The 16,512-nt window shown below is 42.3% G+C and overlaps 1 protein-coding gene across 1 annotated transcript in view; it reads right to left on the bottom strand.

Annotated features, from left to right (window-relative positions):
* Positions 1–16,512, bottom strand: part of ITGA8 (integrin subunit alpha 8) — a 169,538-nt gene that overhangs the window by 19,421 nt on the left and 133,605 nt on the right. Inside the window, exons 25-26 of the mRNA XM_047754600.1 lie at positions 14,290–14,448; positions 1,745–1,873 (exon numbers count right to left, since the gene is read on the bottom strand). Of these exons, the coding sequence (XP_047610556.1) occupies positions 1,745–1,873; positions 14,290–14,448 (288 nt within the window). The remainder of the gene's footprint in view (positions 1–1,744; positions 1,874–14,289; positions 14,449–16,512) is intronic.

The raw sequence follows: 16,512 nt of genomic DNA, 5'->3' as shown, positions 1-16,512 counted from the left end.
CCAGATTTCTATATGATATTTCCAGATACAGGTGGGGGGGCTGGGGCTGTTCTTGTTCAGCTAGTTGGACACTGGAGGGGCTTGAGCTTTTATTTACTTATTTTTGGTTCTTTTCTCTTTTGGCTGCTCCACAGCATATGAAAGTTCCTGGCCGGGGATCAGATTTGAACCCCAGTTGTGACACACGCTGCAGTGGCAACACTGGATCCTTTAACCCACTGGCCGAGCCAGGAAATCGAACCTGCATTGTGGCGCTGCAGAGACACCGCTGATCCTACTGCGCCACAGCAGGAACCCCAGGGCTTGAGGTTTTGTGCCTTGAGCTGAGGCGAAAGAGAACTTAGAGAGATGTGTATGGTAACTCCAAAAGCAGCCAGGACCCAAGGTGACTAAGGCAAGGACGTTCTTAGGCAGAGGAGACAGCCAAGCTCAGGGCGAACACACACCCACTTGCCCCATGTAAATTGGAAGTTAGGACCCATCCCTGGATGTTGGCAGTTTGCACTTCCAAATTCCTAATCAGAAATGGGATTCAGTAAGTTGTTTTTAACTAAACAAAAACCGTGGGAGGTCTTCTTTAGCTTTTGATTTTAGAATAAACTTTGCATAATCACTTTCTAATCCAGAACTGTTTTGACGCCAGGACACACGGGGGAGGTGGATAATTTGCAATTTTGGAACCAATAAGGGCGAAAGGGAATAAAACCCAAGTTAACAAAAATCAGATATGGAAATCAAGGATCACCTTGCTCCCATCTGTAAGTAGGAAGCTTCTACCATATTCAGAAGTTAAAAAATTGTCTTGTATTAAAATGAGAAAGAATAGGAAGGAAGAAAATGAGGCAAATATATCTGTTCAATCTGTCAGGCTGCCTTGAAAAATTCTGTTTTCTGATGCCCTTTTTCTACATTTGGTTGCTTTTTGCTCCACTCATCCCTGTATGTCCCTACTTGGGAAATGCTGGGAGATTATCTAGGTTTTATTATCGTTTGTTGCAGTGATCAAAGATTCCTGTGGTAGGAGTTCCCTTTGTGGCTCATCAGTTAATGAACCTGACTAGGATCCATGAGGATGCAGGTTTGATCCCTGGCCTTGCTCAGTGGGTTAAGGCATTGCTGTGAGTTGTGTCAGTTGCAGATGCAGCTTGGATCCTGTGTTGCTGTGGGGTAGGCTGGCAGCTGTAGCTCTGATTCATCCCCTAGCTTGGGAACCTCCATATGCTACGAGTGCGGCCCTAAAAAGCAAAAAAAAAAAAAAAATCCTGGGGTAGGGTCCTCATTACCTATTAGGCCTGCCTTATTTTTTTTTTTTCAAAGATATACATTAACATACACACACACACCATTTTAACCCTTTTTAGGTGGACAGCCAATGGCATTAACACTCACATTGGAATGAGTGGGAAAACTGAAAATGCTGACTCATGGAGTTCCCACTCTGGTTCAACAGGATTAGAGGCCTCTCTGCAGTGGTGGGACACAGGTTCAAGGCCCAGTCCTGGACGGTGGGTTAAAGGATCCAGCATTGCTGAAACTGCAATGTAGGTTGCAGATGTGGCTCAGATCTGGAGTTGCTGTGGTATAGGCTAGCAGCTGCAGCTCCAATTCAACTCCTAGCCTGGAAACATCCATATGCTGCAGGTGCAGCAACAACAACAACAACCCCCCCCCCCAAACACCTGTCTTTGGGAATTCTGTCCAGTCCTACTTTCCTCGCAGATCTCCGAGCACAGAGGTGACTCACCAGGATCTTTGCGGGGCTCTGTCTGTGGGGCTCCAGCACCGGCACGTCTCTCCTCCTGACCCGATGAGGAATGGTGGAGTTTCGCAAAAAGGCACTCAGTTCAGGGGTGTCCTCCAGGGGGGCAGCGGGCTGAAAACAGGGAACCGGAGACATCACCCCAGGTACATTAACACTCGTTACCTTTTCATTAGCCTTGAAGACTGGGTGAAGTTTTTTTCTTGACTATGATTCACTGGCAAATCCAGACAAGTTCTCATTGACCAGCAGCATCTCCAACAGCAAGGACGGACCATACAGGCAAGAAACAAGCCTTCCAGTTCTCCAGTGACAGCGGATCCTGAACACAGGGTATGCACTCCTGGAACATTTATCATGTCAGGATAAGATTTTAAGCAGGAGTGATTTCCCCGTAAAGGCAGAGAATGTGGAAGTGACTTTCTAATTGTGAGGCATGGTTTTTCCAGTTACATCCCTCTCATTGTGTATCAGGGAACCGAGGAATATTCTATGTAGGGAAGTGGATCCCGAGGTGGCAGAAAAGCAAGGTGCTGATGGTGGGGAAATAGCCGGATGTGGACTTGGGCATGTTGGAGCCTCAGGCGTCTGAGGCCATAAGAAGTACAATAGGAGTTCCTATTGTTAAGAACCTGACTGGTTTCCATGAGGATGTAGGTTCGATCCCTGGCCTTGCTCAGTAGGGGAAGGTCACAGAGTGGCTCGGGTTCATTGTTGCTGTGACTGTGGTGTGGGCTGCCAGCTGCAGCTCCAATTCTACCTCTAGCCTGGGAGCCCCCATATGCCATGGGTGCAGCCCTAAAAAGACAAAAAAAAAAAAGTGCTCCCCCAGGAGAGAACCATGTTGTAATGAAAGTGACTCTCTTGCAGCATGCCATGTGAACACTGTGCCAAAATGGAGCTTGTTTTCAGCTCTGAGTTTGTTTTGCAAATATTCTAGAACTTTCGATGTTATCCTAGGCTCTGGACTGGGCATATCTGATCACTAAATAAATATTTTGAGAGTTCCAATAAATCGCACATCCTATCCCATTCAAATTCTTTAATTTAGACCACCTGAATATAAAACCCTAGTGTTTTGCTCCCCACCATTCCCACCAGCACATCTTCTTTTACACAACCTTTCCGTAATCACAGGAGCAGTCCTAGTTTGCCTATCTACTCGGAATGAAAAAAGACAGTCCCACATGGTTGATGAAATGCTAGTCCTTGGCACGTTCTAAAAACCTAGACAACTCTATGGGTTAAACAGAAGGAAAGAATCCAGGCTTCCTCGTATGACATGCACAGCCCTCTGTGCTGCCTGTTGCCAGAAGCCCCAGCCTCCTTTTTCACCCAGAACCCCTGGCATCCTGCACTCCAGGGAGCAGGACCATGCCCTGCTCCTGCCATGCACCAGACTGATTCTCTGAGGCCTGTGCAGGGCTCCAGGTGATGGCTCTGTTCCCCATCGGCAGCTCTCCAGCCGTACAGCCATTGCCTGCTGGTTGGTCTGAGTTGCTCCAGGAGAAAAGGTCAAAGGAGAAGCATAGGGTCGTGTATAACACCCCAGCGAACATCCAAAAAGCCAGAGTGGAAGAAGACCCAGTGGGGAAAAGTCAGCATCAGAAAATCAGATGGAGGAGACAACCCGGGAAAGCCGAAGGAGAAGAGAGTTGCAGAAAAAAGTGACAAGTAGGTGACAGATTGTTTGCTACTCTTCCCATTGAGAGGTGGGGTCGAATCCCCACTCCCAACCCTTTCAGCCTGGGCTTGCTTGACCAAAAGACCATTTAATAAGATTTTTTAAATGGATGTTTACTTACAGTATACATTTGTAGGAGAAAAGAAGTGTAAAAAAATAAGTGACTAAGAATATGAAATCCTGTGGGGAAATAAAGAAAGGTTGAGTAAAATAATTCATTGAGTTCGTCAGTTAAGTTACGGACGTATGTATGATCCAGCAACTCCACTTCTGGATAGTTATCCAAAGAAAACAAAAGCACACATTGGAAAAGCCGCCCGCATGCCCAAGAAGCATTATTTACAACAGCCAAACCTGTGAGCAAGCAAAGTGTCCACCAGAGGATGAATAGACAAAGAAATTGTGTTATGTACAGTGATGTCCAATGCAATGCTATTCAGCCATAAAAAAAAAGAAGGAAATCTCGCCACTTGTGACAACATGGGTGGACCTTGAGGGCATTATGCTTAGTGAAATAAGAGAAAAACCTTACGATTTTTCACATGGAATCTCAAAAGGTTGCAAAAGGCTGGGGTAGGTGGCAGGCGAGATGGGTGGAGGAGATCGAAAGGTGCAAGTTTCAGTTTTAAAAGTCCCAGGGGAGTTCTTGCTGTGGGGCAGTGGGTTAGGAATTTGATTGCAGAGGTATGGGTTCAATCCCAGGGAAGGTACAGTGGGTTAAAGGATATGGCGTAGGTCCAGCTGTGGCTCAGATTCAGTCCCTGGCCTGGGAACTTCCATACGCCGTGGGTATGGTCATTAAGAAAAAAAAAAAAAGTCCTGGGGAGATAATGTACAGCATGGTGTCTATATTTAACAGACCCATATTGTGTATTTGAAAGTTGCTAAGAGAGTAGCTCTTAAAAGTTCTCATCTCAAGAAGAAAAAAATTTGTAACTCTCTAAGGTGCTGGGTATTAACAAGACATTGTGATCAGTTTGCAATATATTCAAATAGTGAATGATTATGTTGTGTACCTGAATCCAGTAAAATGTTATATGTCAATTATATCTCAATTAAGAAAGAAAAAACGTTATGGATGCTCTTTTCTGAGCAGGGGGTAGGTGGAAACCAGACCACAGCAGCCAAAGAATGAATATGTTTAGAGAAATGGATAATTATTTGAAAAATATGAAATTATATCTCAGTCTTATTCTCAGCTTAACACATTTTTAAATGGCTAAACAAGAAGGTGAAGCTTCATTTGCCAAATAAGAAAGCATCAAAACAAAATGAGCACACATATTCTTAGCAGCTATTTATAATGGAGACAAAAGATAATAACATAAAACTTTATGGGCATATAGAGGATACAGGCTAAATAAATTATGACATTTATATAACAGACTCCTGGACAGTTTTTTCAAATGATGATGTGGAGCTAAATAGTGATTCAGAAAGATACAAGATATTAGTAAGAGGGAAAGGTAGGTTAAATGTGACTTAATAAGATTTTTTAAATGGCTGTTTACTTATACATCAGGAATAGGACCATTTAGAATAGCCATCTAGTTGTTAACAGTGGTGGAGTTTTGATGATATTAAGGAAGCTTTGCTAATTCCTTTTTAGGTATGATAATGGTATGATGGATTTCTAAAGAGTGTCCTTAATTGTTGGCAGTACACAATGAAATTTTTATGGGTGAAGTGAAAAAATTAATTACTGCATAAATACATAGAAACTGTAATAGTAAATGGGTGATGATATTACTAGAAATTAAATAGCTTCTCTATGTTTGTACATCTTGCCTGATATATTCTTATGATGGACAATTAGTATTTTTATATGAAAACCAAAAGATTATGAAAAAAAGAGATAAGGAAGTAGATACAGCACATACAGCCTGGCTAAAAATGAAAGGAAAAGAAACCATTCTTGGAAGAGGACACAGAGGCACGTTATTTGCTTATTGCCTATTGAAGGAGAGGAAATTTAAGTAAGATCCAAGGAAGGAACTAGTAAGTAGGAAGAGGCTGAAGATACAGGACACAGGGAGATAACTCGATGCAGCAAAGTGAAATCTGGAACCAGGAGAAGCACTTTGCCCTGAGAGTGTTGGAGAGGAGCTGAGGATGAGGGAGAGAGAACTGGAAGGTGTAGGGGGTCAGGTGCCGGTGGAGAGGGACTTGGAATGGGAAATGGATCAGTGAAGACTGTCTTGCTTTAAGGTCACCTGCTGCTCTGAACATCACCTCCAGCGAACTTACCTCTGAAATATGCAGTTCAGCCTCCAAGACTCTAAATCAAGTCTCCTATGTTTACATTTTCCTCCCTGCCTCCTCTCGACCTTGTCTTCCTTGAGATGAAAACTTTCTCTGAGTCAGTTAACTCACCCCACTCTCAAGACTGTCAGACTGCCATTGGCCAGGCTCTCTGTCCTCGTTGTAGAGATGCTCAAGAAACTGGATAGGAGGTTCAGGGCGCATTGTGAAGGTTTGGGGAAGTCGATGAGGACCAAGGGAGGAAGAGACCGTTGGCTGGCAGAGGGGACCCTGCAGACACTGCTGCCCAGTGAGCAGTCCCACCATCCACCATAAGATGCCCTCATGATAAGGGGTAGGGAAGCCAAAATCTGGGATGGTGAGGGATCATCAGGTCAGGGACTTTCAAAGGATAGAGGGAAATAAGAGAGCTTGTGAAAGAATATTTTGAGCAACTCATCATGGACTCCAGGCTTGGGAGAACAGAGAGCCTGGCCAACGGCAGTCTGGCAGTCTTGAGAGTGGGGTGGATTAACTGACTCAGAGGAAGTTTTCATCTCAAGGAAGACAAGGTGGAGAGGAGGAAGGGAGGAAAACATAAACATAGGAGACTTGATTTAGAGTCTTGGAGGCTGAACTGCATATTTCAGAGGTAAGTTCGCTGGAGGTGATGTTCAGAGCAGCAGGAGGATGAGGTGCTTGGAGCAAGGTGACAGTTAGCCTCATGGACTGTGCAGTGTCCCCAGATAAGGGCAGGTGAGCCATCAAGGATACTCAGTGAGGGGGAATCTGAAGGAAAAGCCTTAAGAGCCTAAGATTAAAACTTGAGCTTAGGAAATTTAGAATTGTGGAGATCTTCAAGATTCTCTTACATTTTCCATCATATACTCTGTGTGTGTCTGCGTGTATAGCTTTTGCTTTGGAGATTTGTCATGTGCCATTTCTTCTTTCTGTAGATTACTAGGAGGTGGGTCAACCAAGCTATAGAGCAAAGGGGCTGAAAAGAACTACAGAATATTTATTTCCAAGGTAAAATAATAATAGCTGTAGCAAAAATAATGGAAGAGAGAAGAAAACTCTTCAACCTGCTCTGTGGTTCTATCAGATGCAATGTGCATCCAGATAAAGTTATAACACATCCTACTTCAGTGGCCCCTGGTGCACTGTCACTCACAAATATCCCTAAGTGGCCTCTCCATAAAACATAAGACTTGCTCTGAGCTAGAGGATGAAAGTACCACACAGCAGGGTTTGGTGGATAAAGTGTGTTCCTTTCTTCAAGTGACACTGTTTTGCAAACAGAGGAATGCCACTCAAACACCGTCATCAGAAAGTCCTCAAGTGGCTTGCACACCAGCATTCTCAGATGGCATTCCAGAAATGATTTCAAAAGACAAAACATGACAAAAACAAAAATACAACCCTCCCGCCCCAAACAAGGCGGAAGTTATCCAAGAAATGTAAACAACAGTTAAAGGCTATTTTCCAGATGAACTTTTGGAGCCTGTTTCACGATGGATCATGAACCCACAGGTGCTGGTTTTTCTTAATCTGAAAGCCCTAGAGGTGAGGCAGGCTGGCCTCTTAGCTCCCATGTTAGGCAGACTTGCAGTTCAGGGTATAATTTGCTAAGTGCTATGGGAAGCTAGTGGTAAATATTAACATGGCTGCTATAGAACAAATATGAAAATTGCTTCTCTCTGCTGTAAGGAAACAATTGTGAGTAAATATGGCTCTTTCCCCAGCTGCTACTCAGATTCTGACCCCAACAGGAGTTTTCTATTTTCTTAAATCTTCACTGCACTCTTCACTCTGCTATAGGTTTAAATTGATGGATTAAAGGGATACTTGTGAGGCTGGAATGTGCAATACAGTTGGCAATGCAGCTTTGGGAGAAAGGAGGTGGCTGACATTAGATTAAGGGTTCTGTGAATCCAAACACATGCCTGCTGTCTTTTCAAACTTTGTCATTTGCCCTTGGATTTCAGGTTTTCCTAGTACACAAGGGACGCTGAACTTGTCTCATGTGACTTTTTGTCTGTAATTAAATCGAAGCAGAGACAAATCCAGGAAGGTCAGCCTACCAAGTCATTTTCTTTAAGGCATAAATGTTAAGGATTTGTTGGGAGAGAAAAAAAATCATCAATTGCTCATTAATCTCCTGAGAAGTTCATGCAAAACATAACTAAAACAATCGATTCACTCCGCTGGTGATTTCGAAGTGTTTCTTCATGGTTGGACATGTGTGTTTATGGTTTGAAATCTACATGAGGATGTGTGTTAACATTTAGAAATGGACACGAGAACTTGAAGACCATCTTAAAGAGAAGATAAGGCAAAGAGACCTTGACCTGGGAAAGTATATTGTCTCTGGTGGCTGAAAATTAGTAATAAGTAATGGAAGTGTTAAAAGGAACAGGTGAATGAAATCCTTCCATCAGAGGGAGCATGAGAGGGAGAGAGAGAGACGACAGACAGAGACAGACAGCTTCAGTTCTAGTTGGGAACCACTGACCTAGGAATTCGCAAGTGCCCTGCATTCTTAATTAACAAGAAGCGGTACACACATGGAGGCCGTTAAGAAGGAAAGAAACTCTCTTAAGGATAAGACAAAACCTTGCAAATTTGCCAAGCCACTGTCTGCAGCCCGCTGAGGTTAAAAAACAAAAACAAAAACAAAAAAAATCGCAGGTTGTTCTAATCCCTGATGAACGGTTTCTGTGTTTCCGCTCCCCATGTCTGCACTGTCTGGTTGTAATCTGACTTCTTGAGCTGATGGTGTGGTTCAAGAGAATGGGTCTCAGTTGTGACCTCCTGCTTTCCATGGCTCTAGAGACGGTTCTTCATACCTTGGCTTCCTCTCTTGCTAACGGTCCTTCTCTGTCCCTGTCAGATTGGTTTTTTTGGTTCATTTATTTTTTTTTAACCTCAGGGCTCTCCTTTGCTGAACATTGTGTTGTAATCTCAGCACAGGTTGACTTGAGTTCCTTGTCTGTCTTCCTCTTTTGGGTCCAGTCCTACAACCCACAGACCCTTCTCCCAGCATCTCACACTTGGCCGTTCCTGACGAACCCTTGCCCATTTAAAAAAAGAAGGAAGGGAAGGAAGGAAGGAAAGAAAGAAAAGAAAGAAAAAGAAAGAAAGAAACTCTCTTACTCGTTATGCCACTTTGGTTCCTTAATCGTGTTTACTTTTTCCAACTTCATCTTATCTGGAGATCGAAGCTTGTTGGAAAGATGCACCCAAACCCCAGGATAGAGTCCACCAAAATAAGAAAATTGGCAGTTTGAAATCATTATTTTACTGCCTTGAGAGTAGTTGAGAAATTACTTTACTCAACTCTAAAATATTCTTCCAAGCAGGATCTGGAATGAATTAGATGTAATGGATGTGGTCTGAAAGCTGCAGACAGTTGAATGTTTCAAAATGTTTTAGATGGTAGAATGTGGGGAAATGGCCCCATTCAGATCCTCTGTCCTGGCCCTGGACCATGAGGTGGGGAGGCAGAGCCTTCAGGGCCACCTGCTTCCACCTCTGGTTTATAGAAGGCAGAGAAATGCAGGGAAACCATCAGGGGAGGAACAGAAAACCAAGGGCAGCAACTTTTCACTGGGTGGCATAAGTGAAAGCAGGAGGGACAGTGGCACTTCCCAGTGCCACATGTCATACTTGCTTGAGCTGGGTACCACGAGGAGCTATGCACCTCACCCAGCTTTTCCTGAAGCCCGTCATCTCCCCAGACATCTCTCTACCCCCTCCCCTGGATGTTTGACCAGTGCCTCAGAGCAGGCTAAGTGAAACCCCACGAAGCCTAATAGAAAGCAAATACTTCCAAGTAAGGACCCCACTGACTTCCTTTTTTTTTTTTTTTCTGTCTTTTTAGGGCTGCATCTGAGGCCTATGGAAGTTCCCATACTAGGGGCTGAATCGGAGCTACAGCTGCTGGCCTACCCCACAGCCACAGCAAAGCAGGGTCTGAGCCCCATCTGTGACCTACACCACAACTCATGGCAATGCTGGATCTTGAGTTCACTGAGCGAGGCCAGGGATCGAACCTGCATCCTCATGGATACTAGTTGGGCTAGTTACCGCTGAGTTGGAATGAGAGCTCCCAGACCTCATTGACTTCTGAATGTGTTCTCCACGTCCCCCGAGCCTAATCTACTTGCAGATGCTCTGTATTTGGGCAACAAATGAGGTGGATGGTGTGTGGGGGCCGGGGACAGGGATGGGGGAGCTCTGTGGCCCTCTGCGTCCTAAAACAGCCAGAGATTGTAGAAGGAACATGCTAGTAGCTTCTGAATGCAGCCAGTGTCTGCTCTTCAAACCTCATGGGCGTGAATACTACTTCCTGTTAGAACAGAATTCCGTCAAGCTTATTCGGACTTGGAGGCTTTTGTGAGGAGCTTCGAACTTGGAACACGTATTCAATTTATGGGTGGATTGTATTTCAGAAGATTTCTGGCTAGATGTTTGGCACTCAGGATACATTTTTCTTTAGAAATGATGATTTAAATGGTGGTTCCATTCTCAGGCCAGCCCACAAGAAAACCTACTTTATCCCCAATATAGCTTTGATGCATAAGATGAAGTATTTGCAATAAAAAAGCCGACACAGGGAACTATGTCCAGTCTCTTGGGATAGAACAAGATGGAAACTAGTATGAGAAAAAGAATGTGTATATATGCAGGACTGGGTCACTTTTCTGCACAGCTGAAATTGATACAACACTGTAAATCAACTATAATAAAAAGAAGTGAAAAAAAGAATAAAGCCGGGATAGTTGCTACATGCATAATTTTTAAAAATAGAAAAAATTATTTTAAGTACATTATTTTGAATGCTGATTTTTAACAATTTCATTGCAGTATAGTTGATTTACAGTGTTCTGTTAATTCCTGCTATACAGCAAAGTGATGCAGTTATACACCTATATATTCTTTTTCATATTCTTTTCCAGTATGGTTAATCACAGGATATTGAATACCGGTCCCTCTGCTATATGGTAGGACCTCGTCGCTTATCCATCGTATATATAATAGTTTGCCTCGGCTAATCGTAAACTCCTAGTCCTTCCCTCCGCCACCCCCTCCCCCTTGGCAACCACAAGACTATTCTCTATGTCTGTGAGTCTGTTCTTGTTTCATCAATATGTTTGTTGATTCGTGTCATATTTTAGTAAACGCTCATAGATTTCATTAGAGGGAAGTCTTATGGGGCGGTGGCAATGGCTATCTGGGGACTTTCAGAGGTTTTGGAGTTGGTGGCACTGGTTCATTAAAGCAGGTGGCCTAGAAAATGTTTCTAAGGAAATCTGATGGTTTCGAATTCACAAGCCAAGTTCCTCAGAACCTGTGAGAGTTGGAGTCAGTGAAGGAGAAAGCTATTTTCAGTGGCGAGTGGGCAAAAATGAGAATATATGCAGGAGGGAGAAGTTGATTAAAAAATTGGATGTGAACACAAGAGAAAGAGATTTTGCTGAAAGGAATTCAACTGAATGGTTGAAGAGGAAAACAGGGTGGGGAACTTCGGAACTCCTGCAGAGGAAACTTCAGAAAGCTGAGCTGGTGTTTCCTCCTCTGACAGGTTCACGGTGGAGACATTGTGGTCTCCTGGTCCCAGTGAGCTGGAGCATCTTCAGAAAAGCCTTATAGAAAATGAACTGCTCACAGACGCAGAGGCTTCAAGAAGCAGTTACTACCTATCAACTGTAGAATCAGAGTAAGGGATTTTATCTTAGCGCTCCACCCCCCAAAATGGTAAGATTTAATACTGCGATTTAATTTTTCTCTAAGAATATATTTCTGCCTCCCTTTTCCTTATACCAGAGTTACCCTCTCTCTGCTTCTCAGTTAAAGAACCAAGTTAAAAAAATAGAGAGTTAAAAATAAAACTATACTCCAATTAGAAAAAACCTTGGGAGTTAGCTTTGATGCAAGAATCTGCAATTGATATTAGATTTAAAAATGTACCCAGTCTGTTCTTTTGACAATAACAAAATAAAATGATTTCTTCTTTGCTAATTTCCAATTCATATCTAAGACATAGAAGAGACTGTTGAACTTTGCATTAGAAAGAAAGAAAAAAATTGCCAAGTAAATAGTGACTTCACTGATAAATTACTTAATATCTTCTGAGGAAAATAATTTTCAAGTACTCTCAATTGTTTATAGCTACTGATATAAAATATATATATATATATATATATATATATATATATATATTGTCAATCAGAGCCCATTTAGACACTTTGGATCATACTTAAAAGAATTATGTTAAATATAGGTACAAGTACTTCAAGACTCTGAAGTAATCACATTTCAAGTTTTCCATGAATTCAGAATTTCAAGCATTTGCGAACCGCTATAATTATTTTAGCATGCTCTGACTTCCTATGGTAATCAAAGCTTATATTCGGGTTCTACACATAGAGGTTTATAAAATGAGCATAACTAAATTGCAGTTAAAAAATTACGAGCCTTGGAAAGATTTTTTTAATCCACTTCTATAGGAATAACTGAGTAGTGAGGAATGTGGCTGGCTGGTACACACCCCCACCCCGTTTGCACAATTTGTCGGTGTTTAAGGCTAGTGACCCTTTCGTGCCCTTCCAGCCAGGGTAAATGATTGTTAAATCGTGACAAAGAAAAATATAAGTCACAGCTAACATAGTGCACATTAACCAAGTGACATACTATATACAAATATATATCAATAGTGTCAGATGCAAACTAAGCATTACCCTCAAAGAGAGAAACTTTCTGCACAATCCTGTGCTTTAGGAATCTCAGGACTGAAAGAGGTCTAAGCTAACTGCAGAAGAGGAGATCTGAACATTTCAAATACTTAGATGTTACATATTAACATTTGAAGATACTATTTTATAATAAGCTACTGTCCTTGACAACATGAAAATTATCTCACTGAAGAGCAAAGAGAGAGGAAATGGGGTGGGGGAAGGAAAGCCAGGGAGGAAGTATTTTAAATAATTTGGTGGAACACAAATGGCCTTATTTATTATTTCCCCACAAAGATGGAGGCTTGTCGCCCCATAAATCTGTGAATACTGGACCCCTTTTTAATCCTCCTCTCTTTGAATAGAAGGCATATCGGGTTGAAGAAGAAACCCTTTCATACTGTCAGTGCCCCAGTGGCACTGGCTGAGAATAGGGATCACCCTGCATCCCAGATGGTTGAATTAGTGTTTCCTGATGCCTGCTCTCTGCACCATTTATAATTGAAACACAGTGTCTCTTCTGGTTCTGGAGAGAGTGTACTCTTAAAGGAAGTTCTCTTCTGAGGACATCTCATTAACAGGGATTTTTTTTTTTTTTTTCCATTCAAATGTGACATTTTCAAGGGCTTCCACTCATGAATTTCTTCCCTTCCCAGAAGGAATCCAAAGCTGGACACTTGAGCTCCTGGTTAGTACCAGTGTGACTCTCAAACCAGCAGCATAGTGATCAAGTGGGGATCTCCAGAGAGGTAGAATCTCAGACCCCACCCCAGATTCCGCATCGCAGCAGACCTCCAGGCGATGTAAACAGAATTTGAGAAGCCCTGCTCTAGGGTCCTCTATAAGCTGGGGTCCTAAAAATTCTAGGCTGAGGGTTCTCAGGGCATTGAGATGGCCTTTGGCAAGTTACTGCATTTTACCACTTGCTATTGGCTACATCTGGAAAAGCCAGTTTTGGCAAAGATCCTTATGTCTTTTGGCTGTATACCAACAAGGACTTTATAAATGGCAGTTTGTGCAGATTCTCCAAAACATGGCATGAGGTCTACTATTAATGACTGTTGCTCTGGTTGTGCTGTTAGTCAAACAGTACGCAAAAGTAATACTGAACGAGGCCAAACGAATGACAGGCTCCCATAAGCAATACAACTAGGGGAAATCTGGGAGTTGCCATTGTGGCTCAGTAGGTTAAGAACCCAACTATTATCCATAAGGATGTAGTTTTGATCCTTGCCTCCCTCAGTGGGTTAAGGATCTGCATTGCTGCGAGCTGTGGCATAGGTCACAGATACGGCTACATCTGGCCTTGCTGTGGCTGTTGAGTAGGCCTCAGCTGCAGCTCCAATTTGACCCCTATCCTGGGAACTTCCATATTCTGCTGGTGCAGCCCTAAAATTATAATAATAATAGATAACAGCAACAACAACAACAACAACAAAACTAGGAGAAATTTAAGTTTTCCAGAAGTGATATTTTGTCTTTTTTTGTTGTTTATTTGTGTGTTTGTTTGTTTTAGAGCTGTACCCAGGGCATATGTAGGTTCCCACACTATGGGTTGAACTGGAGCTGTAGCCATTGGCCTAAACCACGGCAACACTGGATCCTTATCCCACTGAGTGAGGCCAGGGTTCAAACCTGCGTCCTCATGCATTCTAATCAGATTTGTTTCCACTGAGCCACAACTCCAACTCCCAGGTGTGATATTTTAAATTAGGTCTGATGTTTTAACTATCAAACTAAAAGAAAAGATCTGATCAATTATCATTTAAGTAACATAATTATTATTACTTTTTTTAAGAAGCCACTGTTTGTATTTTCTCCTTACCCTGGAAAATAAGCAAAGCTGCTGGTTAGACCAGGCTTCTTACCTTTATATCCTGTGGGTTGATATCAGGATTTGTTTGACAGTGCAGAGGTCCCAGCGTTTGAATATGAAAGATGTAGAGGAGAAATTCATCCCGGGCAGAGAATGGCCAGCCCACCTCCAGAAGGGTGTCACTGATCGTACTCGGTCCAATATTGTGCAGCTACAAGCCCAGAACATATCGGGGAATGGTCAGCAGGAGGTGGCAAGATGAAATCAAACTCCATCTACACTGGATCCATTCTAAAGAAGCATGCAGCTTTGGTTTTAAAAGTCACCCTGACTCTGATGGTGAAAACAGGAAAACAGAATCTGTAAGCAAGAAGGAGCTCTGAAAGCCAGATGGGCTGATGCTTAAAGAGTTCATATCTGTGAAGCTCTATGGGCAGAGTTCCTTTGCAAAGACCACATTAACCACGTCTGATAATTGTGCCCTTTACCTTGCATTTAGATTAATCAAATCCCGGGGCTGGAAATGCCATCTTAATTATATACTTTCTAAACCTGGTTATTTTTTCTTTACATTGAGATCCGCTTCTTTCCTAACGATTGACTTGTCAATTGCAACCATATGCGGTGCACTCTCTCTCACCCTCTGGAAAAAAATGTCTATCCATCAAATACCAAAGATGGTCCAGGGCTCACAGTTCACTTCAAGTGCGCCTTGCAAAGCCTTCTGTTTTAATCAGTGAATCTCAAGGAAGGAAAGGCCATGTTGCCTTTCTTTGTTGTTCATAAAGACATGAACATTTTCAACACAAGAATCCCGTAGTCACAGGACACAAACCAGCTTGGAAAAAATACTAAGTGTTAAAATTTACTGTGGTTTTGAAAATTCACTTCAAAGTTAGCTGAGACAGGAGTTCCCATTGTGGCTCAGTGGGTTAAGAACTTGACTAATATCCACGAGGACTTGGGTTTGATCCCTGGCCTTGCCCAGGGAGGATTAAGGATCTGGTGTTGCCATGAGCTGCAGTATAGGTCACAGATGCGGCTCGGATCTGGTGTTGCTGTGGTTGTGGCATAGGCCAGCAGCTGCAGCTCTGATTTGACCCCTAGCCCAGGAACTTCCATATGCTGCAAGTGCAGCCCTAAAAAAAGAAAAAAATAGTTAGCTGGGACCTTTCGTCTCACCCTCCCCTCAGTTTCAACAATTATAATGATCCATAAAACAATTTGTAATTGGTTTTGCTTATTAGGTGGCTCAGTTAACTCACATTAAAACAACATGGCATCCATTGATAACACTATATTTTGAGGCATGGATATTAGCCTGTAAGAAACATTCAGAGATTGCTTTTGGCACTCCTGATTATTACTCTAAATTCTTACGATCCATTTCTGCTCAGATGAGAAGTAAGCCTGCCCTGAGAATGATCGAGTTTGAATGTTTTCAGACTTTAAATTTTCACCATTCTTAAGAAGCAATGAATGCAAACAAGGTTTACTAAATTATTTGACAGCATTATTTTTTTTCTCCAGCGAGGTTCTTAGTCTGAATAGCTAGGGAGCCTGTGTTATCCTTTTATCATCAAGAGAGTTAAGCCAAAGCTTTGATCCACCTTTGGACAGGGCTTCTGATTCTGGACCATGGCTTGGGCAGATGGCAGGCTTTCATGTTGACACGACACAGGAGTTGATGCTTCTTTCCCATATACGTAAACAGCTCATCAGTTTTGACGTGGCTTTATTGTTAACCTAACACTATTCATGTCCTTCTAGTCTGAGATGAAAGTCACCTCAATTAATGAGTCACCTCAATTCACAAGAATTAATAGGTCAGTGTCATTGATGACATAGGAAAGGGAAAGTGGTATGAACCAAGAAGGAATGTCAAACAGAAAATAGCTTGGAATGTCACTTTTATCAAAATTCCATTCCTTGTCCCTTGAAAGTGAATAGGAATGACTGTTCTCCACTGACAGCATTTACTTTATTTTTTTTTTAAAAAGAACTACTCAACTAACTAAACTTTACTATACGTTGGTTTCTAACTGTAAAAAATTTAAATGTTTCATATAATGTGTCAACAAAGTTCTTCCCTATAAACAGTTAAACACTTGAAGCAGAAAAGACCATCAGGGCTTTATCGTGAACTGCTGGTTTGTTTCTGAGTAATCAGAGGACTATTTCAAATCTCGGGATAAGCTAGTCATGTCTGATTGGGGTTATTTGCTTGAACAGTGAAATTATTCTTATTTATCTATCATCCACCCATATATGTGTT

This window comes from Phacochoerus africanus, chromosome 12, assembly GCF_016906955.1.
Source record: "Phacochoerus africanus isolate WHEZ1 chromosome 12, ROS_Pafr_v1, whole genome shotgun sequence".
Lineage (NCBI taxonomy): Eukaryota > Metazoa > Chordata > Mammalia > Artiodactyla > Suidae > Phacochoerus > Phacochoerus africanus.
The sequence above is the reverse complement of the archived record's forward strand: the minus strand, read 5'-3'. Positions and strand labels throughout refer to the sequence as shown.